The 26,564-nt window shown below is 40.6% G+C and overlaps 1 protein-coding gene across 1 annotated transcript in view; it reads right to left on the bottom strand.

Moving 5' to 3' along the window:
• MAN2A1 (mannosidase alpha class 2A member 1) overlaps positions 1 to 26,564 on the bottom strand; it is a 120,254-nt gene that overhangs the window by 85,994 nt on the left and 7,696 nt on the right. Inside the window, exons 2-3 of the mRNA XM_063421882.1 lie at positions 21,077 to 21,337; positions 6,800 to 6,944 (exon numbers count right to left, since the gene is read on the bottom strand). Of these exons, the coding sequence (XP_063277952.1) occupies positions 6,800 to 6,944; positions 21,077 to 21,337 (406 nt within the window). The remainder of the gene's footprint in view (positions 1 to 6,799; positions 6,945 to 21,076; positions 21,338 to 26,564) is intronic.

A 26,564-nucleotide genomic window follows, 5' to 3' on the forward strand; every position in this document is an offset into this window, starting at 1 on the left:
AACAAGAGATAAAATAGTACTGCCTCTCATATTATTATGCTAGGCTTGACTTAATACATATTGAGGACTTTGCCAGATACTTTCATTTTCTGCTAGCCTATGTGATAACAACAGAGGGTACACACTGCTGAGCTGCTTGCCTTTTGATTCTCTCTCTCACACTTGTCCTCAAAAGTGTGGAAACTTGCTATCTTCCCCCAGCTCCATGAGATTTATCATCATTATGCAGCTGTTTGTTTCATCAATTTTTTCACCCACTGTAATGTAAATTTACTTGGCTTGACAGTAGACTTCAAGAATCATGCCTGCACATCAGCACAACTCATTGCTCTGCAAAAAAATCCTGAAACATTTAATCAACTGATTTGCCACTATTCCTATCTCCACTTTCAAGTTCAAAATCTTTCTTGAAGCTCTATCAGCTCCTTGCACTAGAGAAAGACAGTCTTGTGTCTTAGAATGGTTGACACAGATGTAGAGAGAAAGGGAAACTTTCAGGACAAAATGAGAACAGAAACCGCCAAATTAGCATTATTCAAAAAGTAACTTTATTAAAGCAAAAGCACTTAACAATTTGATCATGACAAGAATCACAAATCCATTTCTAGCAAAAGTATTTAGGTACAGCTTACATATACCTGCAAGACTCTTGGGGTGTTCTTTTACATTTGAATTTTTTTTTGTCTTTTGGTTTAAAATTAACTGTTGAAATAAAACAATATAGGCTTTTCAATTTCTTACTTCCACAAGTCACCCTCCAATGTTTAAGAGGAAATGTGCCTTTAAAATAATTTCTTTTTTCTGATGAAGACTGTTTTAATGAAGAGGCAGATCTCATGAATTTCTGAAATATTATGCCACTATACACGAGATTAATGCATTTTTGATAGAAGTTTGCATCCCTGATTTACTTTTCAGAAGATCGCAATTAATTTCACTGAGTCTAAAATTCACACATCAGTGACACTCCTTGCAACACAAGAAACTTGAGTAATTAATTATATGCCACTATTAAATAAAACCATTAAATTCCAGCTAGCACTATACAGCTTTCCAGAAAATAAAAGCATTCTCTTTGCAAATATATTAGTGGAACTAAATCTATAGATCTATATATCTATATATCTATATATATCTATATATTTTTATATATACATATATATATATATATATATATATATATATATATATATAATTTACTGCCATCATAGCTAAGATGAAAAAGAAACTTCTACTGATGAGCAGTCAAAAGTGTCCTTTCTGTAACAGTCCTGTCGATTTTCAAAGGAACTGCACCTCTTCCACAAACACAGAAATATTGAGAAATAAGCCAGGAATAAAATTCTAATTTCCCTCATTCAGCATGTCAAGAAAAAATTGTGAGCTGCGCATTTCTTGTATTTTGTGGGTCAGACAACAGTTTAAGCAATATTTGATCCAAACACATCAGGAAAATTAAGAAGTCACCAGAAAAACATATCCAGACTCAGCCAACAGAAAATGTATGTAGAACTCCATGGTGTATTAACAGCATCAAATTATGGTTAAGATTTCTTATATCTTAACACTGAATTATGTCTATATAGATTTCCTCCTGAGAAACTGAGACTGTCTTAAATAAAAGGTGATTAATGTGAGTGGTTGTAAGGAAAAGCGATCAATGTTATAGATAATTGATGAAGTGTTAAAAAGTAGTATTTAGTTATGGGCTATGTGCCCATACACTTGCATGTGAATGGAGAAGCAAGAGAAAAATCTACTTCAGTCACATTTAATTCCACTTAAGTGCTGCTTATACTAGGTCTGTAATCCAGATTTAGCAATGAAATACTCTTACCTGGTATACGCATACATTAGAAAGCTCACAGGTCTCAATTCTTAAATTATTTAATGAGAAGTCATTACCAAAATTATTACAGATCAGTAAAAGATAGAGGTGTCTTTCCAATCCTCCGGTCATATCCAAACCTCATCTTTCAAGTCCATTTGTGCTGGTTGACAATCTCATAATCCCTGAGCAGAGCTCTCCCCTCTGCATTTCAGCTGCCCCCTCCACTTCAGGCAGTCACAAAAAACCACAGCTGAAGCAGATGAGAGCCAACATAAGGGCTCTGCCAGCACAGCAGGTTACATGCTCACTCCTTAATCTGCTTCTGACAGAATCACCACTTATCTATGACAGCTATAATCTCACACAACAACTGAACTTCTTCCATGCATTAAGATTAATCTGCATTGGGTGAGTCCCCCCAAAATCATACATGCTACTGAGGTGCTCAAATCTTTATCAACTGCCAGCAACTAAAGACAATTGTGCCCGCAGTGACTGAAAGCCTGAAGGGGACCCACTCTCAACACTTATTTCCCAAAATGGATAAACAGATTAGCTGCTGCAGAGAGAAGCACAAAGATCCCAAGTTTGAAGGTCATGGTTATTCAAAGCATTAAGCCCAGATTTAGCATCACAAAATGATGAGCACCAGCAGATGCAATCATCCCTCAAAAAAAGGAGGTGGAACCTAAACCCACCACTTTCCCTGTTGATTGTGCTTCACAGATTCAGAGAGTGACTTGGATTGGAAAGGACCATGCAATTTCTAGCCCGACACTATGGGCAGGGATGCCACCTCCTAGACAAGTTTTTTTCAAGGCCTTTTCCTTTGAGCTACACATTCTCACTAGCTGGTTATATGAAAAGTTAAAGTAGCCTCAGATGAGAAAACATAAAATCTAATGAAAATTTAAAGCTTCTGCAGCTAATATAGTTATACCTATACTGACCCTATTTCTTGTTAAACATCTTTCACATACATTGTTACACTGTATATTCATGATGACTTAAGCTTTTCTTTTTTTCCAGAAGGCATTTTCTTTGCACAATACTTTTAGTTCTCTGTGGGAAAGGAGTATAAGGTAACCATTAGTTATGCAGGAGATTTCAGATGTTACAGATATATTTTCCTTCTTTTAAGTGCTTGTTCACATGTTTTTCATACTGCAAAATATTCCACAGGATTGTCCTTAAAAAGCAGTATCAAGTCATGAGATTTCTACAACACCCTTTGCAAAAGCAAACAATAGCCAGTCTTACACAATCACCTTTGGTGAAGGAACTGTTTACTTTTACTAGGGTTCTAGCTCATTTTACATCTATGGAATATCAGCTGAGAAGCTTGAACCAGCTGAAAGATACTCATATTGTATGCAAGAGGAGATACAGATTTTTTAAATTCAGTTGCTGCTGGTGAAAGGCAGACACAATTTTATTGTAAAGGCATTAAGAATTCACATACTAAGAATGAAGAATTAGGAACAAAAACCAGACACCAGCAAGAAAATCAACTCTGAAAGGTGAATGACACTAGCATTAAGACCTCAGGCAAGCCCTTGTGAAAAACATATTTAGGAAAAAAGTAGCAACAAAATTATGGGAGGCAGCTTGCATAACTTCACAGAATTTTTCAAATCCTTTCATTGAAGAGACAGACCCAGGGAAGAATTCTCTCAGAGATGAAAGAATAGTAGCTTACCTATTGTAAGTATTTTACTCATTGTATTGTATTTCTACTTAATCTAGATCTAGATTATGACTCCCTCCAAGAAAAATTTAATAAATGCTTGTAAAAATCCATCTCTTAAGCTATGCTCACATCCCTGTAGGCCCTATGGCCTACATCCCTATGTTTGGATGAGGGCCAAAACAGTGCTCAAAAGGGCAAAATAGAATCAGATTAAACTTCCTTAAATGGAGCACTCAGGTATACCAAGAGACATCACTCATACGTAAAATTAAAAACACAGGGCTAACATACTTTCTAAGTAATGAGAAAATTTCTACTGAAAAAAGTGAAAGAAATTCCACGTCTGATAACACAAGAAGTTATCAGGAAAAGATATTGATAAAGCTACCTCTGGTTATGGAGCAGAGATACACTTTATCTATCTTATAGGTTTAGTTATAGTAATTTTAGTTACTCACAAACTCCTTTGGAGAGTTTGGGAGGATGGGTGGTTTTGGTTGCCTTTTTTTCAGTGGGATTTTTTGGTTGCTGCTTTTGGTGGTGTAAGTTTGGTTGGTTTTTTTTCTGGGACCCAGTCTTTTGTTTCGTATGTTGTTGCTGGGGCGTGGCTGTTTGGAATTCTTGAGTGCTTGCGGAGTTTTTTGGGGTTTTTTTGTTGTTTGGTTGTGCTTTTTAAACATAGGCCAAGAATCAAAAAGAATGCCATGGAGAGGGTCTCTGGATCTAGAGAAAAACCCTGTTATTCTCTGACACTGCAAAAGGTGTATCATATGTCAAGCATAATGGCAAATATAGAAAGATAAGTAATTTTTCACTGAATGACCTTAGTAATCTTCATCCTAATTTGGATACACTGTTCTGCTCTTGCTGCCCCACTGCTGCTGGCACAGGCCAGGTGTCCTTGGCCTTCTTGGCCACCTGGGCACAGCTGGCTCATGTTCAGCTGCTGTTGACCAGCATTGTGAGGTTTTCCACTGGGCAGCACTCCAGCCACTCTGCCCCAGCCTGTAGCACTGCAGGGGTTGTCGTGACCCAAGGGCAGGACCCAGCATTTCACCCTGTTGAACCTCATACAGCTGGCATTGGTCCCTATCCAGTCTGTCCAGATTCCCATGTAGAGCAATAAGCTTGATGTGAGAAGCGGTTCAGTAAACTCAGAGAACTTAAAGTTCTCAGATTCTTTAGAATGAAGGCTCAGCTGGCCATTTTTCGTAAACAGAACTTGTACTACAGGATGAACCAAATCCTATTAAGGCACCCAATGGCAAAGCTCATCATACATAAAAGGTGTTGCGTGTTCCTGTGGTTTAAGTCCAGCTGGAAATAAAGCCCCACACAGATGCTCCCCTTCCTTACCTGCTCTGGTGAGAAAGAGACAAAAAAAACTGGAAGTGAGATACAGAAAGTGTGTAAATAAAATAAAACCAAAATTAAATTACTAAAACCTGCGGAAAAAGTACCAGTAGAAATTAAAATTTTTTAAAAGAAAAAAAATCAAAAATATATGTGCCAGGACAGTTAGCCCATACTGAACCTCATGGCTTGAATAGATAGTGGTGAACTTATCTGCAAATCTCTTCACAGCTTACCTCAGGACATTCCCCTGCAGCTCCTAAGCCTCATGCTCTCGAGAAGTTACCTCAGCCTACACTGTGCACTGTGTGTTTGTTCAATTCAGGTAAAGACATTGCAGAAGGGCAGATGTGACACCAGACACCAGTAACTAGTGGACTGCCAACAATCCAGTTAGGAAATTGTCCCAATAGCTTCAGCAGAAAAAAGGGAGACAGATAAACTCCACACCTTGTTTTAGTAGTCCCAAGAGAATGAGAAGTTCTGTATATTGCTTTAGGATTGCTTTGATTCATTATGTGCTGTACAGAGTTACTTCTTCCTAGGGAAGTTTTGAGGAGAACTACAACCAGAGAGGAATAAATGGACTTAGGTTCAAAGATGTCACCCTGGTTTTTCTGAGTTTTTCTAAACCCTTCTGCATTGTTCATAAGATGGAGTCAGTTTTTTAGCTTCTGCACAATATTAGGAGTCAATTTTTCAGTTTCTCACGCCTTGGAACATAAACAAACCTTCTTGTTTCTGTTCACTGTCTTTTGTTTACACATTTTCTAGCCTGAAAATAATATTGACTGACAGCTGGTCTGGCCAGTGGGGTGAAGGGGTAGTAACCCCAGCAGTCAATCCACAACTAGACCCACAAATGTATAAAAATTAAAGAAATAAACAGGCTCGCTCTCCTTTTGGGGAGCAGCTCTTGCACTGCAGACCTCTTGCCTCCGTGTTGCCATTTCATGCGTCAGTTGACACACAAAGAAAGTCTAATAAATAGACAGATCTAGGTTTATACTATAATTATTAGATCTGAATATTTTTATCATATCCATACTGCATTCATTTATCTATCATAACTGGACAATATAGTAATTCCACATTCCAGCACTCATTTTCATTGAAAATGCTATATACATGCAAATAAAATCCACTTATGTTTGAACTACCTTACTTTCACTCAGATCCACAGTACTTCATACAATAAATTACATTTTAGTGAGATATACAGTAGTAAAATTTACTATCACTTAAATTGTGGCTTTTCTTGACAACCGTCAGTGCTACCAGCCTCTCACGGTCAGTACATGTACCAGGAGTACAGTATAGCAGCATAATTCAATTTTTGGTAAATTTTACCAAGAAGTCATTCCAAAATAAAGGAACATGTCTCCATTTTGTTTATTACACTGTAAATCCACTTGGGCAGAAATGAAATTATGAAGGCATACCTAGATTTCTGTTTAAATCTAGACTTTTCATTATCTCACTATAAGTTGAGGATGTATACAAAAAAGTGAAGAAAGTGTGAAAAGCTTCATATTTGCCATTGTCACATCTTCCAAAAGCACATTTCTTTATCACAGGCTAAAGGTTAAATATCTATGACAGTCCAAAAAATCAAAATAAGAACAGATGGCATTTAATGCAGCAATATATAAACTGAAAGGGTTACCAGAAATTCATGTCACTTTCCAATTTCAACACTGAAGTTCTGCTCCAGTTAACAAATTCAGCAGACATACAACTTGTATCATAACAGTTGTCTTTGGAAGTCAATGGCACTTGAATCATACATCTGTTTAACTGCCTTGCTAGACTTAAATCTAACATATTAACTGGCATACTTAAAAAAAAAATCTTAACAGCATTGGCAATGCATTTCCTAATCCAAAAGCCTCCAGAGCCTCAAATCAATACAGCTAGCATATTACCTGGATCATTATGTGAGTGAGGCACAACAAAAACTTGAAGTGGTTCACTGTCCCATTCATTTTCATTGTATGTGATATCAAATCCTTGCTTCCAAACGCCACCATCTGGATTATCAAAAGGAAGAATGTCATAGACATCCAGCATCTAAAAAAGAAAAATTAAAGGAATATAAAACATGAGTTCATAGAAACAGTTCTTCTATTAAAAAACAAAGCTGTTTTCACCTAAAATGGATCAGCTTATTCATTGCAAAGGGAGAGATGAAGTGCCAAATGAATAAGAAACTGACAAAAGAGAGCAGGTTTCAAATCACACTAGGACATCCAAGACACAGCTGCCAGGAAGAGGTGCATTTGGCAGGCTCTATTCTGAGGAAACTGGCATTGATTAGATAAACAGTAGGATTAACAGCCCTAAGTCACAAAAATTATGGCAGCTCACAATGGCATTGGGCAGGAGGGTATGAAGAGGATTATACAGAAAAACACAGTACACTGCTACATTACAGCAGGAAATGAAGAAAATAAACTGAGCAAGAAAGAATGACAGCACAAGGGAGATAGAGGCAAACAAACTCACAAAAAGAACTGAAAGAAGCTATCAACAAGAAATGTAGATAACTATAGCAAATTGCTTTAACAAAGCTTCTTGTACATTTCCTGTTGCCCAGTAACTAATTGTACAAGGAAGGATGTGGTGGTGTGGAAAAGACATATTTCACTTGTCAATGCAGAATAAAAGTTTACAGATAAATAAAGCAACTCTAGAATTACTGTAACATGTTCCTATGAAATTTAGAGAGCAACATATAGCTTCAAAGAAAGTTACTAATATGAGATTCAAGGAAATTTTTTTGTAAGGCTCTGGTTTGCTTTTAAGAAAGAAAACAAGACACAAATATGATTTGACATCAGACAAGCAATTGCTGACATTCTAGTTTAATAACTAAACTTTAATCAGTTCCAAACCCATGTTAGAATACGACTGTACACCTGACCAACTTTCTACAAAAAACAATTCATCTACACAAAAAAAAAGGATTCCTATAGCAGTCATTCACTACTTCAACACCACAAGAGTTAAACCTTCCCAGTAGTAAGGTGTTTTCTGTCCTGCTAGGAAAACTTTAAAAAACTACAGAATTCTGAAACAAATATCTGACTAAAGAAATTATGGCCTTGCAATCTGGCCTCCATCCAGCTGATCCCTCATTTTTCCTCATAAACAGAACATGGGGAGAAATATAATATATTATGGGTGAAGATAAAAACAGGGAGGTCACTTACCAATTTTCATCACAGAAAAAAACAGACCTGACTTTGGGAACATTAAATGAATCTATTGCCAATTAAAATAGATTTGGATAGTGAGAGATCAGTCCATAATATTTCCCCTCTGTCATTCTCTCCTTCTCACATTTTTTTGCCTGCTCCAGCATGGGAACAACAAGAACTCCAGTGAAGCTCCCCCACAGGCTCCAGCTCCTCCTGAAAATATCTACCTACCCTGGCATGAGGTCCTGCACAGGTTTCAGGGAAACACTTGCTCCACTGTGGTCTTCCCAACCTGCTTCAGTGACTAGAATGCCTTCTCTGCTTCTTTAATCAAGGACCATGGTGTCACAGGATGGTTTCTCCCCCTTTTATAACCTTATACCACACTGACAGGCAGCATTTTACCCTTTCTTAAAACCCATTCTGCCAGAGGTACTGACATGCTTTGCTGATGGAGGCTGTATCCCAAGGTGGGTCTGGAGCTGTGTCTGGCACAGGGCAGGACTGGCCTCTCCTCACAGATACTGGATACTTTTGCCTCACTGCCAACACCCAGACATCTGCACCCGGAGCATTCCACCTTCACCTCTCTGAAATACTTACTTAAGAACAGTCAATAAAATATATATTCATCAGATATTCTTCATAAACTTCACTTACATTTAAAAAAATATCCCCTACATTTCCCATACTAAAATCGAAGTGACATAAAAATCCTGAGAAAGTGGAAATTTTTACACACACCCACATACAAGGTAAATCTGCCCTCCTTGTCCTTTCACCTCATAAGAACAATAAAAGAATCCCCACCGCTATTTCACTCTGTCAATGTTCAGTCCAAATTTTTGCCATCCCCACTCCTTATCTCTTAATCCTCAAGATCCAGATTTTGGTGCTTAAAGGAAGAGCAGTGGGTTGACCTTGGATGGGTTGGAATCTGACAGCCAGAAAAGGTCAATCCACCACAGCTTTAGCTTAAGGTATAAGGGAAACTAAGTCATGTAAGAAGGGAATACAACACAGTAATCCTGCATCCAGCAGAGCCTCAGCTGGGCCTGCAGTGTGCACTAAATATCTACAACCTGCGAGAGACTCCTCGTACACCTGACATCTATGGCATGTATGAGATGATCTTGTCACATCACTGCTCCCTCAGTGTTGCTTCAACCTTTGGACAATATTGATTAGTGGAAAACACAGGTGAAATACTTGAGGATCTCAGCGTTCTGTACTGTCAGCTTGAAGGGCCCAAATAAGGGTTATGCTGAAGTTGGCTAGCTTAACAGCATATATTCTAAATATACTATTAGGCTAATTTATATGTTATATAAAGAATAAATAATACTTATGTATATATAATAGATATAACTCATAATATACAATAGATAATACAGATGTTTTATGAATACATATTTTCTACATGTGGTATTTTCTAAAATCTGAGTTTGAAGAACTGTATGTTTTCTCTGCAATACAATGTTCTGAAATGTAAGTGCATACTTTGTAAATTTGCCAGTTAACAATGAATGGCCTTAATACTGACAAATTCTTTGGACATTTCAACCAAGAAAATATTATTTGATTAAAAAGCAGTAATTCATGGAATTCCACACATTCTTATGAGTTTTTGTTATGGATGGATTCTGAATTTAATAAGCAACTTTCTGCACTCTTAAAGATACTAATTTTTACACTCATAACATTCATAATTTTTCCCTGACATCTACAACTTTACAGCTATTTCAAACCAAGTTGACATGACTATGAGCTCAGAAACTGCAATTCAGGAAATAGGTCTTGGAATCCTTATCAGTAGTTGTCTGAAATAACTGCTTCAATGACCTCAGCACCAATAGTCTAGAGATGTTTGCTGCCTTGCAAAGGCCTGAATCCTGGATATTGTAGAGGACTTGCTGAAGCTTATCCAACTCAATGGCTACTATTCCTTGTGCTTCCATGTTGTAGTGGTTTCATGTTCACCAATGTCTGTTTCAAAAATTGGTGTAGTGGTTTGAGTGTCTACTAGAATTATTTACTGTTTTTCTACTGTGAGATAGGATTAGGAGAAGAGCAAAGCAGGTTCGAAACTTAAAAGTGACTAAAGACAGATTTATTAACTAAACTACAAGAGAGAAAAAATTAATAAGAATCAGAATAAAACCTTCAAAACACTTCCCCTCTCCCCTCAAGTTTCCTTTGCCTTCTCATAGACAACATATAGAGACAAAATTTGGAACTCTAGGTCAGTTTACCATGTATAAAATAGTCTTTCATCAGTTCATTTAGAGAGAATATCTCTTTTAGTCTGCCATGGAACTTTCCAAAAGAAAGAACAGTCTGCTTGTGCTTTTAACTCTCACAAAAGCAGCCACCCAAGAATCTGCATTTGTGAAGTCCCTCCCATATCACAGCCTTCCCATTGCTGCAATATGGGTCATGCATACCATGGGGTATCATTTTAAAGATAAATTATTCCAACAGCAAAGGTTTTTCTTCATCTCTAGGAACAGAGGTTTTTTTCTCTTTCCAGGGGCAGATCTTCATCTCATCTCTCCCTGTTCAAGCGTCTCATAAGATCACAGTTACTTCAATATTTACTTAGTCCATCACAAATATCTTTGTTTATATCTACAACTTGAATACTCTCATCATCTCCCCAGTGCACATTTTTTCCATGATTTAAAGGGAGATTCTAGCATATTACAGTCTATTACCATAGCTCACAAAAGACTTTCAGTCTAAAACCAAGGCAACTTCTCATCTCTTCATGTTGTTTCTTTACATGTCCCAGTCTGGCTCTTCTCTCACTCAGAGAAAGGGTAGTGCTTTGCAAGTTTCACCTGTGCAAGGAAAGAGTTACTATTCTCCAAGGTCTGCTAGAGGGCAGGATAGCTCTTTCCTGGGAAGCGGCCGAAGGCGGTAGGGTAAGACTGCACTGAAGGGCCAGGATCTCAGGGTTCTGGCTGCTGCAGGTCCACTTGCCCGGCTGCAGAGCGGCCTTTGGTCTCAGCTGCATCATCTCTCACACGGCAGGGGAAGGGCCCGGCCAGGTCCTGCAGGCTGCAATGGAGGGGCAAAGGGGCCTGGGCCCTCGCAGGGGCCGCGTCGGGGAGGGCGGCACAGGGGCAGATGTCAGCAGCCGCTCGGCCCGATCTGGCCAGGACAGGGAACACTCTCCTCCCCTCCACCTGCCCGGCTGTCATCAGGCCCAGCCACAACCCGGGGCCCAGCAGGCCACCCTGGAAGGGGCCTGGCCCCAGGCAGGGCAAGGAGGAAGCCAAGGCTGCTCGTTATCTGTTTTCCAGATAAGAAAAAAGTTTTCCCAGAATCCTCTGGTGTAGCCCAGAGGTGTATCCCATAGTTAATTGGTTGATCAAACTGTTAACATTCAAAGCCAGTCACTTTGCCACAGCTTTCTTCAATCAATGCAAAACCAGCATAGTGATACTGCCAGAGGCAACACAGACTGCATCAAAATTGACTGTAGAATTCTGTGGTAATCAAGGTCACAGGTGGTATCCTCTTTTATCCAATAGTGAGGGGGGGTAAGAGTGTGAGGGGAGGACACTGTTAGTATAGATCAATAATTGGCCTCAGAGTTGGTGCTTGGGGTTTGCTGACCTTGTTTTCAGGTCTGCATCTGCTGGGCAGAGATGAGATCCAACTCCGACCAGCAGAGGCACCTTTGCCAGGAAGACGGCTGACTATTAAGGACTGCTTCTGGCTAAGAATAAAAGGGGACAGAGTGAATCAACAGCAGCCCTGTGAGGGAGTAGTAGTCAGGAATGATGTCACATGGAAGGATTTTTTTAAAATATACAATATAAGAGATCAATAAAACAAGGTCACCTCCAACCTTTATAGGTAAATAAGGGAGTACCTACAATCACACAGAAATACCCAAAATCCTTTCTGGGAAATAAGCATGCTGGGGTGCCTCTCTGAAGGCTTCCTGGCCTATATCAGAGACAATGTGGCCAGCACAATGGGGGAGGTGATTGTACCTCTGTATTGGGCACTGATGAGGCACCTCAAATCCATTTTGGGGGCCTCTCACTGCAAGAAGGACATTGAGGTGCTGGAGTGTGTCTGGAGAAGGGAACAGAGTTGGAAAAGAGTCTGGAGCACACGTCCAGGGAGGAGAACCTGAGGAAGACGGGGGTGTTCACCCTAGAGAAAAGGAGACTCAGGGGGCACCTTACTGCTCTCTACAGCTCCTTGACAGGAGGGTGTAGCAGGTGGGAGTCAGGCTCTGCTCCCAGGTAACAAATGACAGGACAAGAAGAAACAGCCTCAAGCTGTGCCAGTGGGACATTTAGATTGAAGATTAGGAAAACAGTCTTCAGGGAGAGAGTGGTCGAGCATAGGCACAAGCTGCCCACAGAAAGGGCAGAGTGACCATCCCTGGAAGTGTACAGAAAAGCATGTAGCTCTGGAGCTTAGGGACATGGTTTAGTAATGGACACAGCACTGCCACATTAATAATCACACTTGATTTTCTTAGATTCAATGATTTTAAGGATAAGAAGCCAACAGAGAACTTATGGGCAAGGACTAAAAAGCAGGCCAGTGCGGGTGACAGTGTAGTGAATGTCTGCAACAGGCCACCTGATCAGGGATAACAAGCGGAAGACACCCTCAACAGACATTTGCAGGGCCTAGTCCTCATGGGGAATTTCAATGACCCTGTTATGTGCTCAACACAAAACACAGCTGTGTGTAAATCATCCAGAAGGTTCCTGGAGCACAGCAGTGGCATATTCCTAATCCAAGGGACCAAGAAGGCAGTGAGGAAAGGTGCTCTGCTGGACCTCTTACTTGCCATCAGTGAGGCACTCTTCAGAGCTGTGAAGTTCAATGGCACCACTGGCACCATAAGACTGTAGAGTTCAGGATCCTGAGAGGAGAAAGGGGGACAAAATACAAGATCACATCCATGGACTTCAGAAGCACAGCCTGTGGACAATTTGCTGGCAAGATCCCACAGCATAAGGCTGTGGATGGAAAAGGAGATCAAGAAAACCAAGAAAACTGGTTACTATATCCTCTGGTAATAAGGATGACCTTCCAAACGGAAGAGAAGTCCATCCCAACAAGTAATAATTCTGGCAAAAATGTCAGTAGGCCTAAACGGATGAAAAGGAACTCCAGGCAAAACTCAGACACCAAAAAAGCCTACAGAGGGTGAAGATGGAGACAGGTAACTGGGGAGTGTGGTGGATTGACCCTAGCTGGATCTGAGGTACTCACCAATGCCCTCTGTCAGGCCCCTCTGCAACTGGGCAGGGGAGAGAAAATATAATGAAAGGCTCATGAGTTGAGGTAAGGGCAAGGAGAGATCATTCACTGATTATCACCATGGGAAAACCAGACTTGACTTATGGAAATTAGTTGAATTTATTACTAATCAAAAGCCAAGTACAATAATGAGAAGTAAAACTCATCTTAAAAACACCTTCCCCCCAGCCTTCCTTGCTTCCCAGGATTAACTTTATCTCAATTCTCTACCTCCCCTTAGTGGTGAAGGGCGATGGGGAAGGGGGATTATAGTCAGTTCATCACATGTTGTTTCTTCATCCATTTTCTCCACAGAGATGAGTCCTTCCTGTGCTGCAGTGTGGAACTCCTGGCATGGGAAACAGTTCCCCAACAACTTTTTCAGCAGTCCGTCCTTCCCATAAGCTACAGTTCTTCATGAATTCTTCCAGCACAGGGTGGAGTGCTTCAGGAACAGACTGCTCCAGCTTTAGTTTCCCACAGAGTCGAAGTCCTTCCAGAAAATCCACTCCACTGTGGGCCCCTCACTCCACAGGCCATCAGGTTTTGCCTGGAGCCTGTTCCAGCATGGACTTCCCACAGCATCACAGCCTTTCTCGGCCATCTCCCTGCTCCAGCTGGGGTCCTCCATGGGCTGCAGGGAGATCTCTGCATCCCCATGGATCTCCATGGGCTTCAGGGGCACAGGGGCTTCACCACAGGCTGCACCACAGGACTGGAAGGGAGTCTCAGATCTGGCATCTAGAACACCTCCCACCCCTCCTTCCACAGTGTGGGATTGCATTTTATGGAAATGGTTTGCTCTGGCTCACCCCTGGAAAATGTATGGTTTATCCCAAGTCTGTACCCTCCCTGCAGTATCCTGTATCTGTAACTCTATTGGCTGAAGAATCTTACCGCGCCCACTTTGAACCTCTGTGTTAAGGGTGCAATCCGAGAGGGCTCTTTCTCTTTTGCCCTGGTGGTCTTCGGGTACTGCTCCCTCCCCATCCCTCTCCCCTTCTCCCCCTCCCCCCTTCCCTTCCCCTCTCCCTCAGTGAATAAACCCTCATCTGATCAGCACCTCAGCAGCGTCTGAAGTCTCTTTGCCTGCCAGCACGGGAACACCTGCGACCCTAGAGCCTGGGGGGCTCCCAGGAAACCCTCCCCAAGATCCCCCCCAAAAATTTAAACTACAACAAAAGATGCACCAACGTCGGGCAACAGCACCAACGACCCTGAGACAAAGATGGACCACGGTAACACCGCCTCAATGTCATCTCTGGCGGAGCGGCTGTCCCAGGCCATCGCGGCCCGGGGCGGCCCCTCCCCCACTGCGCAGAGACCTCGTGAGCCACCACGCCGCCATCCCACCACCACCGACCAGCCCGGCGCGGGCCCGGGTCCCGGCCCCTTGGCATGAGCCCTGGTGTGGCGGGACAGCTGCTGTGCCGCCGCAGCGCGGCACAGCCCCGGCCCGCCTAGGCGTGGCGCTGTGGCGCAGGCTGCGCGGCATGGGCGCGGCCCCTCCGGCCCGCAGCGGCATGGGCGGCGTGGCGCAGCCCGCCGCAGCCCGGCGCAGGCGGCAAAAGCCCCAGCAGCGCAACAGCCGTGGTGCAGGCGGCGAAGCAGCGGCACAGCGCGAGCACACCGGCCCCGGCGCAGGCCGGCGCAGCGGCAGAGCAGCCCAGGCCCCGCCGCAGCGTGCACGCGGGCCCCAGCACCTGGAGAAGCCGCACGGAGAACAGGCGCCCCTCCCCACACTCCGCAGCAGCGAGAAAGGCCCCGCACACCGTCAATCGAGCCCGAGCAGCTGACGCCCCAGACAACAGCGAAAAGAACTCAGCAAGACAGCCATCAGAGAAGGAAAAAGCAGTCTTCAGTTGTGCCCAAGCCCCGCACCTTCCAAAACTCAGTTTTGTAAATTGTGTAACCTCCTTCCTTACCCTTACCCCCTCCTCCCCTCGCTGCTCCTTCTCCCTAACCCCCTTTCCCTTAACAAACCCCCGAGAGTTAACCCCTTCCTGCTAAACCCAGCACGGCATGGCTAGTGCCATGTGTGCTGTGACTGCATGGCCACCATGGCCACGTGCCCTCAGTCCGATCTTCCGCTTTCCAAGTCCCACAAGGTAAACGCTAAGAAACCAAACCCCAAAGCTAAAGTGAATTTGTAATACCAGTTTTACAGCCTTGTATAATTGTTAATTCTACTTTCCCCATGAAGTAGTTTTACAATTATGCCTTTCTAGTTTTTGTGTGTGTGCATATTGCAGATTCCCCTGTTTTCTGTTTTAGAAAGCAGAGGCCTTTTCAGGTCACAAGTGTGGATCCAAGGGAAGGAGTTTTTGAATTGTCTTCTTGTATGGCTGGATTCAGTATTGAATCAGTGAAGCTTCTGGGTTTATGCTGTCCTCAGTTAGTTCTGAGGGTGATTGATAACCTGATATGGTGTCTGAGAAAGTATTTGATGTTTTTTGTAGGTTTGGTTTTGTTTTGTTTTTCTTTTGATGACCTAAAACTGGGGGTGTTTTGGTTGAACCAGTTGGAAAGTGAAAGGAGTGATTTGGCTCAGATCCGTGGGTGTCGGTGACTTGCTGTTCAGGCCTTACGGGAATCCCATGGCAGATCAGTGGCAGCTTGAGTTAAATTCCTCACTGCCCCTGCCTGGCCCCAATGGGGGAACTGCAGCAGGCCACCTGGAGAATCTGAGGCCGTGTGTGGAGCCCGGGGAACTCCACGTGTTTTCCTGTCCCCAGAGTGGGAGCAAGGTCAGTGCCACAGCCTAAACTGGGGGATGTGGTGGTCTGAAAAGCCAGTTGGAAAAGGCTAAACACTATTAGGCCAGTCACGCTGGAAAGGCTCTGACAAATTTGTTAATTTGTTTGTATTTGCAATATGAATCCACATAACCCGTTTACTGCAATTACAAAGTCAGATAAACTGTTCATAGTATAACATAATCTTTACTGCAATTGTATTTAGTTTTATGCTGCAAAACTGTGTAATTACTGTTTCATTTTTAAATTGTTAGTTGTCATATGTCATATTTCTCTTCTCACATTTTAAAGAAAAAAAGGGTGACTTGTGGGATTGCATTTTATGGAAATGGTTTGCTCTGGTTCACCCCTGGAAAATGTATGGTTTATCCCAAGTCTGTACCCTCCCTGCAGTATCCTGTATCTGTAACTCTATTGGCTGGAGAATCTTACCACGCCCCTTTGAACCTCTGTGTTAAGGGTGCAATCCAAGAGGGCTCTTTCTCTTTTGCCCTGGTGGTCTTCAGGTACTGCTCCCTCCCCATCCCTCTCCCCTTCTCCCCCTCCCCCCTTCCCTTCCCCTCTCCCTCAGTGAATAAACCCTCATCTGATCAGCACCTCAGAAGCCGTCTGAAGTCTCTTTACCTGCCAGCACAGGAACACCTGTGACCCTAGGACACGTGGGTCTCTCGGGGGGCACTCCCCATGGACCCCCCAAAAATTTAAACTACAACACTCCAGTGACCCAGGTGTCTGCAGAGCTGCTCCTCTCACATACTCTTGCTCTTCTCTTTTCTGGCCACAATTACTTCTATACAGTATCATTTTTCTCTCCATCTTAAATCTATTATCCCTATGGTGTTACTACCAAGTGATTGGCCCAGCCTTGGCAAGAGGTGGATCTCTCTTGGAGACTCTGGCTGTCAGACATGGGGGAAGCTTCCGGCAACTTCTCAAAGAGGACATATAGCCCCACCCCCAGAAAAACCTGGTCAAACAAATCTAATACTGGGAGGTATACAGAAACGTTGTCTGAGCACCTAGAGAAGATGTTAAAGCTTCTGTAAGCAGATAGGTGACTAAAGGAAGGTCAGGATCTACTGCTGAATGAGGGAGAGGATCTGGCAACACAGGACATGGGAAAAGCTGAGGTACTGAACGCCTTCTTTGCCTCAGTCCTTACTCGCTAGATCAGCCTTCAGGAATCGAGAGGAAAGAACTGGTCTGAGGAAGATATCCTTGAAACAGAGCCAGCTCAGGGAATACCTAAACCAATTGGACATATCCAAGTCCATGGGCCCTGGTGGGATGCACCCATGAGTGTTGGCTGCTGTCACTGCAAGGCCATGCTTAAAAAGCTTTGAATGATCATGGTGATTAGGAGAAGTGCCCAAGAGACTGGAGGAAAGCAACATCACTCCTGTCTTCAAGAATGGCAAGAAGGAGCACCCAGGAAACCAAAGGCAGAGAGTGCGGGGGAGGTGGAGCCAGTCTCTTTCCAGTGGTGCCCAGAGACAGGATCAGAGGTAAATAGGCACACACTGAAGGTTCCCCCTGAATATCAGGAAAAGCTTTTTCCCTATGAGAGTGATCAAGCACTGGCACAGGTTGCTCAGTCAGGCTGTGCAGTCACCATCCCTGGACATACTGAAAAGTCACCTGGACATAATCCTGGGCATCTGATTCTTGGTGGCCCTGCTTGAGCAGGTGGTTGGACCAGATGACAGTCAGACTTTCCTGGCAACTTCAACCATGCAGTCATTTTGTGATTCAAAGGTTAATTAAAAGCAGTTTTTAAAAAAGAGACAAGAAAAAAAAAATCAAAAACTTCGACTGTAATCAACTAAATCCACACCAGGCTGAAATCCCTCCACTTATGAAAATACATCTAAAAGACAGAAGTTAAATCTTTTTCTCTTTCATACAACACCATCCTAAGTAGAAATCGTGCAAAGGATTAGTTACAAACTGCATCATCACTCACACAAGTGAAGAATAAATTCCAAGCCAGTCAGTAAAAAGAAAAGAGGTTAAAGAAAGTGTTTCATGGAGATATTTTAGATTATTTTAGATTCACATCTAAGTATAAATACTAATATAGTAATAAAGTCCTTTATAAAAACAGTAGACAGAAATTCAAAAAGGATGCTGCCTGTCTTCATTGTGGTTGCATCAGAAGATAGCCATGTTGCTACAAGCCTTTTATTGAAACATCTGGAAGGTTACCAGCTGTCTTTTTTCTATGTGGGCTTATTCTTTCTCTATACTGAAGGACTCAAACTGCTGAAATTATATAAATCTCATGAAAACATCATAACATCCTAACAGTGAATACTTAACTACTGCTCAGAAGAAATCAAAGAATATATTGCGCCTCTTCAAGCCACCTTTTCAAAGAGTGATTCATGTCTCATTTTCAAAGAGTAGCATTACTAAGCCTAATGTTAGATGCTTCAGTAGTTGAAATGGACAAGACAGGAGACACCTTACTGTATTATTTAAAAGACCTTCCAGCTCAGCATGATGGCTTATTGAGAATTCCATCTTCTCTGAGCACAAATGCCAGATACTTCTGAAACTACTGAACTGAAAAAGCATCAGATCATATCCATATTTAATCCAGTCATCTTCAGTTTTTGTGGGTTCATTACCTGTCGCTATTATTTATCTTTTGGGGAAAAAGTACACATTAGTCTTTTACTTGACTTCAATACTCAAGTCAGCCTTATTTTCAGTTTCCAGCTCTATTATAGTTTTCTACCTATTTACAAACAGCACAAGTAGCAAATAAACAATTTCTTGATTTATAATTCCTCAATGAAAAAAACATCCTTCAGCTGTCCCATATAAGAATTTTTTGATCTCATGATGTTAGCAACTTGGTTTTTCTGTTTTATGAAATCACGTATATTTGAGTAGCAAATCCAGCAATATTTCTCACTGCACCATCACAAGGTTTTTAAATCCATATTTTAATACCTTCTTACAATGATTTCTGTATCATGGGAGACTATAATCAACTTTCATGATTTATTCAGTGAAGACTCTTTTGCCTTCATTCTGTAAAGTTATTTTTTATCCAAACACTTAATCTCACCTATATTAGCTCTTGCTACTTTCATACACCCACCTGATAGACAAACTTGGGAAAAGTAATGTAAAAATCTGTGGGTTTAAGTTAATGTTTACAAACAGCAGCAATTAACACATATTTCTTTCAAAAAGTGCTCCTCAAAATAATTATTGAAAATGTCCCAAACAAATTAAATGAGCACACAGAATACATTAGGGTTGGTAAAGTATTAAACAGTAAAACTGTTTTTAATTTTACTATTTAGATCAGTGATTTGGATCAGCTCATTAATGTGGTGCTAAAGGAATTCTGCTAAAGCCAAGGTCTTAGATTCCATAACTGAAATGCAGTTCAGACTCACAGGATGGCAAACTAACTGTATACAGAAGCAATATTAAAGTGACTTAATGACAGCAGTGAATAACCTGCTGAGTAGAGTGTGCAAAGCAATGACACAGAAAACATTAAAGCTCTCCCTCCCTGCATGAGGAAGAAGGGAAAGTGAGAATAGGGGAATTTAAAAGTAAAGAAGATTATTCAAAAGCAGTTTAGCTACGACAGCCTCCCATTAGGTAGGCAGTAGGTACATTGGGTGATAGGAGGTGTATGTTCTTATATTCTGCACATGTGAACCAAAAAACAAAGAGCTGTTTTAAAACATATGTTTTACCTTCTATTCATAACAGGTTAACATGCCCAAGAATTTAGGACAATGTATTTTATCTCAAAATTCATTTACTAGAATTTATATTTAATGCACATAAAAAAGTACATCACCTAACACAGTAACAGATTCCACAATGAATAACCTGTTAATAATCCACTAACTTGAAAGCCTATAGCCACAGGTCCAGATGTTTCACTTCCCTGCACAGAAGTCTTAATGCATATCAGACACATAAAGAGGTGTTCAGATATTGCCTTTAAAAAGTCTTCTTTCTCTATAAGAGGCTATTAAGTTAGTGCCTATCCCTGAAGAGTTTAAAAGTATTAAGCATGATACATCAGAGATTACAATTGTTCTAATATGTATATTTATTTGTCTGAAGTCCACTGTCTTTCTCCTACAACGGAAATACTTTAAATTCTAAAATGAAAAAGCTGGACTTCAAAATTTAATCTTTGGTTTGAATATACTATGAATATTTATAGTACTCCCACAAGACTCACAAAAACAGTACAGATCACAAACTTCACAGAGCATTCTCAGTGCTTCTGAATCACTCCATTAAAACTGAATATATGAGAGTCCATGAACTCACAAGCACCACCAGAAAGCAAAATAAATTCAACTTGAGGTGTTTGACTTTAAAAACTTCAACCTCCCCAGTTCATGCCAACCAGTCAACAAGGTATATGTTCTTCCTTTCTGCTCAAAGTGCCTATACAAACTGGAGACACACAGGCATGCTGAAACACAGAGATGACATTCAAAAGGGAACACAGGACAGAAGATTTCTTTGAAATTACTAATTGTTGGACATTCTTTACCCCCCCATCAAACTTCATGTGCACATATGTCCCTAAAGGTAAAATCTATTCAAACCAAGACTATCCATTATTTCCAGTTTATTTTTCATCAGTTACAGAAGATGTTGAGGAAACTCAAAGAGACTGTCAAATAAATTGTTTCCAAAGAACTGATTTTTCCAAAGAACCATGTTTTCTTTTTTTTTAAAAAAAAAACTTTTAAGCTTTCTCAAATGTTGGCTTTTCATAATCATTATTCAAGTTCTAGAACTTCTAAAGGAGATATAAATGAACAGTTTCATAACATCTGTTAAACACAGCAGTCACTTCAACCATTCTATTATGTTATAGTACCAAGCTTTTAGCAGCAACTTGACATTTTCAGAATTAAACACATTGTGACAGCTAAAACTCCAGCAGAATCAGAGAGAAAGGCATACTGCTTACCTGTACACCTGAACTGTGACGTCCACTTTTTGAAGCAAACAAACAATCCTCAGAGTCAACTGCAAGCAAAACTGAAGCAGAAGGGAACAGCTCAGAAAGAGATCCTTGACTGAAGTTTATAGCCTCTGAATCTTTTTGTCCATCCTTCACTGATTCACTCAGATTGATCACAGAATCACGTATGTTCGAAATAATCTCATTATTTTCTGCCAACAGGCGTTCTAAATGATCTATTTTTTCTTGCAATATTGAAAGCTGGCCCTGGGGGAGAGAGAAAAAAAAAAGTAAAATTAAATTATTTCTCAGAAAAAATCTTGACAAACCCCGAAAAACCCCAACAACAACAAAAAACCCTAATTTCACAATACTGTGTGATCACAGAGAAAATTCAAATATGTATTTTATATTTTACATGAAGACAAACTAATAAGGAATTGACCTAACACACAGAACTTCCTCTTTTCTGTACAAGAGAAAATAGCAAAAGATCCATTTTTCCTCTATGAACTTGAATTCACAGCAAAAGATTTCATCTATGATACAAAGATACTCTTTAAAGTCTCACAGTGTCAAGCGGCAATCATATTTAATTCAACTTTTTATATGTCTTTCATTTCCAAAAATCTGAACTTTTCATCTATCAGAACATCAAACGGAAAGTGATTTTTTTTACAAGTCAGTAACATTGTGATGGGATTAAGAGGATATTGTAAACGTTTCAGGTTTTTCCCATACATGTAAAATATTTCAATAAATACCACTTTTCAGCGTAAAGTTGGAGAGAAATTAACAAAAGTACTTCATGGGGGTAAGAGATCTCTTAACACGTGACCATAGGAATAATCTGTATAATTAGACTATTACAATCATCAAGAAAATCCTGGAGAAGAGAGATCAAGCTGATGGCATATTCAGCCAGAAGATAATCTCCAATTGCCAAAGGATTTTGTAGATATTCTAGAGAGCTCCAGAGGAAGAAGGCTGCAGAACAACAGCAGTGTGAATTGAAAGAAGTCAACGCATCTTCCAGGGCGACTTGGAAGGAAGATCCCACAAAGCAATTTAACAGCATCTAATCAATGTATTGTTGGAATGCGGGAGGGAGCACAGGCAAACAAGACACCTCAAAATGCTACTGACCGCTCATGTACTAGCCACTCCTACCAAATTATTTGAGGGGTGCTTTTTATCAGGCATGAATGTGCTAGCTTTTACAGAATCAAAAAGGCCAGATTATTTAATATGATCTTAGGGATATTTCCTGGTTAACGGTAATTTCTTTATTTCCTCAGAATGACTTTAATGTAACAAGAAGCAAAAACCCCAGTCACTTTCTATTATTGAAGTTGAATTCAGACCCCAAAATATACAACGTATTATTAGATATTTCTGCAAGCAGCTGTCACAACAGCAGAAGCTGCTGCAGTTCCAGGCATCTACATTTTACCATTACATTCAACACAAATCCCATTGAGTCACTAGACAGCTACTCTGTGACTTATGATTTTAATGACTTTTTCCCAGCACCACTGCCTTATTTTCTTAGGACTACAGTATAATATTAGAAACAACATCTGCACGTGACACTTTTTTCCCTTTCGACAGTAATACACTTGAAATATTTGCATTTTTCTTTTCAGCAACTGTAGCAAAGTAGGTCTCCTTTCAAAATGGATGTGTACACTCTTTCAAGTTCTCTTGACTTTACAAAGCCTGCAGGAATGAAAAACAAAAACAAAAAACAAAACCACAAAAACACAAAAAAGAAAACAACAACAAAAACCCCAAAAAACCCAAACAAAAACACAAACAAACAAAACACCCCCAAAAACCCCAAACAAACAAAAAAACCCCACACACCACCAAACACCAACCTAAATCCTTACCAAGAGCTACTAACCGGTTTTTTTGGATTCTGAACTGTCATTACTATAATTCTACCTTTATGGAAGTTCTTTGTAATTTTCAGACAATATGTTTTAGTATTTCTTTAAACCTATTGGTCTGTCTCCACATTTTCTGGGCTGTGTGAAGTGCTGATCCACTACTTGTTGTTTGTGTTTCTTAGATTGATACATCCTGAAAACAGTAACACGTTTTAAAGTGCAACACACAGGCAGACAGCTATTGCTTCCCAAAAGGACAAAAATATATTTTGACAACAGAACCAGATTAAGCTAATTGAGATGTAGGACCAACATCCTAGAGTCTCAATAGTTTAAAGATAAATTCTAGAAACTTATAAAACTGATGAACTGAAAACAAGAAGAAATCAATATGCAGATGATGGAATACTGGAAAGAAAAAAAAAGCAGACTGTAGTCCCATGCCATCTGGTGGCACAAAAGAAACAATCAGACTAAAATCTTTCAAATGCTGTGTTAAAGATACTGTGTGCACATTTCTATGTAAAATTAGTGTTTTCCCTTGCAATATCTCTGATGTTTTGAAAGTAAGAAAGGTTTCTCTACACAAAGCCTGATAGCCTATTATGCCACTCTGATGCGGCTTGCCGGAGAAATTCCCCGCACCCGTTCCGCGCCAGCCGCGGCCGCTCCCGGGTGCGGCTGTGACCCGAGTGCGGAGCAGGGCTGGCTGCTCCCAACAGCAGCCGTGGTTCAGCGTCTGGGATCTGGGATCGGTGTGCTTCTCAAAGGAGTTCATCCCCCGAGGGGGGCAGAGGCGAAAAGCCTCAGAAAATCAGCCCCAGAGTCTTTTAAATAGGGGAGGAACAGGGAGAGGATAAAATTCTTCAACCAGTCAGGGATACAACAGGGAGGAGATTAAGGAGGGGCTCAAAATATGACAACCAACAGGAAAGACAATGGGAGTGGAAAGGGTTACATGGGACGTTGTGGAATAGGGGAGTTCCCGGGCCGGAGTTTAGGCAGGGGGTTGGCACAACAAGGACTGACAGGGAGCCCTCTAGAACAAGGGGCAGGGATTAGGGTGGATTGACATTATGTCAATGAGGTAACAGGTGGATCCGGGGAGTGAACGACAACCGGACGAGGGAGGAGAAAACTTTGGGTAATATCAAACACATCAGGGGGAAACAGGGATGATCCACTGGGAAAATAACTTCACAACAACTTAACAAAAACACACCACCACACCACTCAACCTAAAAATAACATATATAAAACAGTATCTGATAGGGGCTTTACAGGCTGCCCAACAGAGGCTCTGATCTTCAGATTCCTAGGAAGTTACAGTACAGCTGCCATCCATAAAAATCATTCTCGGCTTCACTGCGTATGACTATAGTTCAGAGTTATCAAGTGTGCAAACAGCTAAAGCACTGTTCACACCTATCCCACCACTATCGACACTGTTTCTACAACTATAAAATCAGACAACTGTTTAAAATTTTTATTCTCATTCATGTATGTTGTAGAAGTATTTTACATCTTTTAACACAAAAAGAGTTTTACATTGCTTAGCAATAGCCTGTCAACTACCTGGTCACAGAATACACCGCAAATCTATCTAGCCAATTATACACTCTCCAGGAATACGACAGACAGTGGAAAACAAACAAAACAAAACAAACAAACAAAAAACCTCATAAGTGTTTAATTGATCCTTCCATCAGCATATACTTCCAGTCTCTGGAAGACAGATATTTGGTAGTCATGCCACATTTCATATCTTTAAGACATACCTTTCATTTAACTGATTATACTTTAAATCTTGGAAAGTCTATAACAAGTTCTACCAGTTTACTGTTTATTATGTAACAAAATATTTTTTTTGTAAACCAACTTCCCTGTCCAGAAATAGCAATTTGTTACCAGGTGACCTTCAAATATCGAGGACTTCATACATTGCTACATACATCCAGCAATAATTTGTATGTTGCAAGGTTCCAGCCTACATAGAACACTTATTTTCAGAAGCCTGTTAAAGTATATTACTTTAACTTTGGAGGTAAATCTTCTGTTATTTGGATAAAGAAATCCTTACGAAGCCTTCCCATTGTGGAACCTAACAGAGGACATTAATACAGAAAATCCTGCTCTCTTTTTTGGAGACTATGAGATATATCATGCCTCTCTTCTAAAGCTTTTAAAAATGCCATGTGCTAACTCAACTTGAATGCAAAGCATGAAATAAAAAGCTACAGTTAAGAACATGTAACCAAGACCTCATGCAATACCCAAGTTAAAACTGCAGGGAATCATAATTTTGAGATCATCAAAATATTTTTGTGTTTTCTTGTGAAATGTCAGATCCATGAGAATTAACTTGAAGAAACAACAGTGTCTCAGACTAGAAATGGATCCCAGTCTTCATTCAGTATAAAAATAATTCATGTCAGGAATGCATTCTCAAGGTGAAAATTTCATATGGATCCCAATTATGCAAAAGCTAGGTCTATTTTCATTGCACAATCACCTTTTCTTCTTATTCATATTACATAAACATTGCCTGCTCAATAGTAAAATGATTTTAAAATATGAACTGAATATGGAAAACACTGCAACTCTACAAAACAATAAATTTAACAGATGAAAACAAATTCAGTTTCAACATTTTTAAAGGAAGGCAACTGACTTCAAATGTCAAGGCCAAACAGTACCAAACTGAAGTTACCCCAAAGCTGTTTGATCTTATTAATTGCTAGTAACAGACCTTGTCTTACCAGAAAAACAGATTAGAAGTGTGTTACAGGGAACACTAAATAGGTCTAATTAAAAGATAAAGCACAGAGAGCCTCTCCATTACTAAAACCGCACTCCAACAGTGGTTTTTTAAATTAAGTCTTCAATTTTTCCACACATTACAGGGTGAGTAGGGAGATCTTTAAACTTTTTTTAATTTGAGCAGAGATGTACCAATTTTACATTGACCAATTCTGTCTGAAATGTCAGGTTCTGCATAGCTTTGTAGATAGTGAATAGCAAAACTTTACTAGTTATGCAAGGCATAAATGTTAGCAGAACTATCCATGATTTCATGGCATCAAGTCTTCTCAGAAAAGAAGCAACTTCGACGCAAGACTTTGAGAAATGCCTAACTGCACAGAAAACCGGAGATAGTGTAAGTGTAACCTAGTCCAAGTGAACAACACTAAAGGATACTCTGTTAATCTACATATTTGTTTCAACATAAGGAAACGAAAAGTAATGTGAATCACTTGGCCTACACAACCAGTTTAAAAGTTTGTAAAAATTTTGTAACAATTTTGGTGTAAGTTTCTTTCATTTCTCTCTACATATATTGACGAATGTGTAAATAGAGGTTTTACTAAAAAGCAATAAAGCCAATCTTTTTACTTCAGAGCAAAGGAAGCACAAGGGCTAAGTGCCAATAAATCTGCTGAAAGTAGCTACAGCTGCTTTGGTAGGAGAATGGCATCACATGAGCAGCACACCTGTTCACAACCCCTGTGGTTACACAGGATTGAACTTAACCAACACAACTTTCTCATGGGAAGGCAACACAGATCTGCACACCTTCTTCCCATTTGGAACAAGAAGTGTCC

Source organism: Prinia subflava, chromosome Z (genome assembly GCF_021018805.1).
Source record: "Prinia subflava isolate CZ2003 ecotype Zambia chromosome Z, Cam_Psub_1.2, whole genome shotgun sequence".
Classification (NCBI taxonomy): Eukaryota; Metazoa; Chordata; class Aves; order Passeriformes; family Cisticolidae; genus Prinia; species Prinia subflava.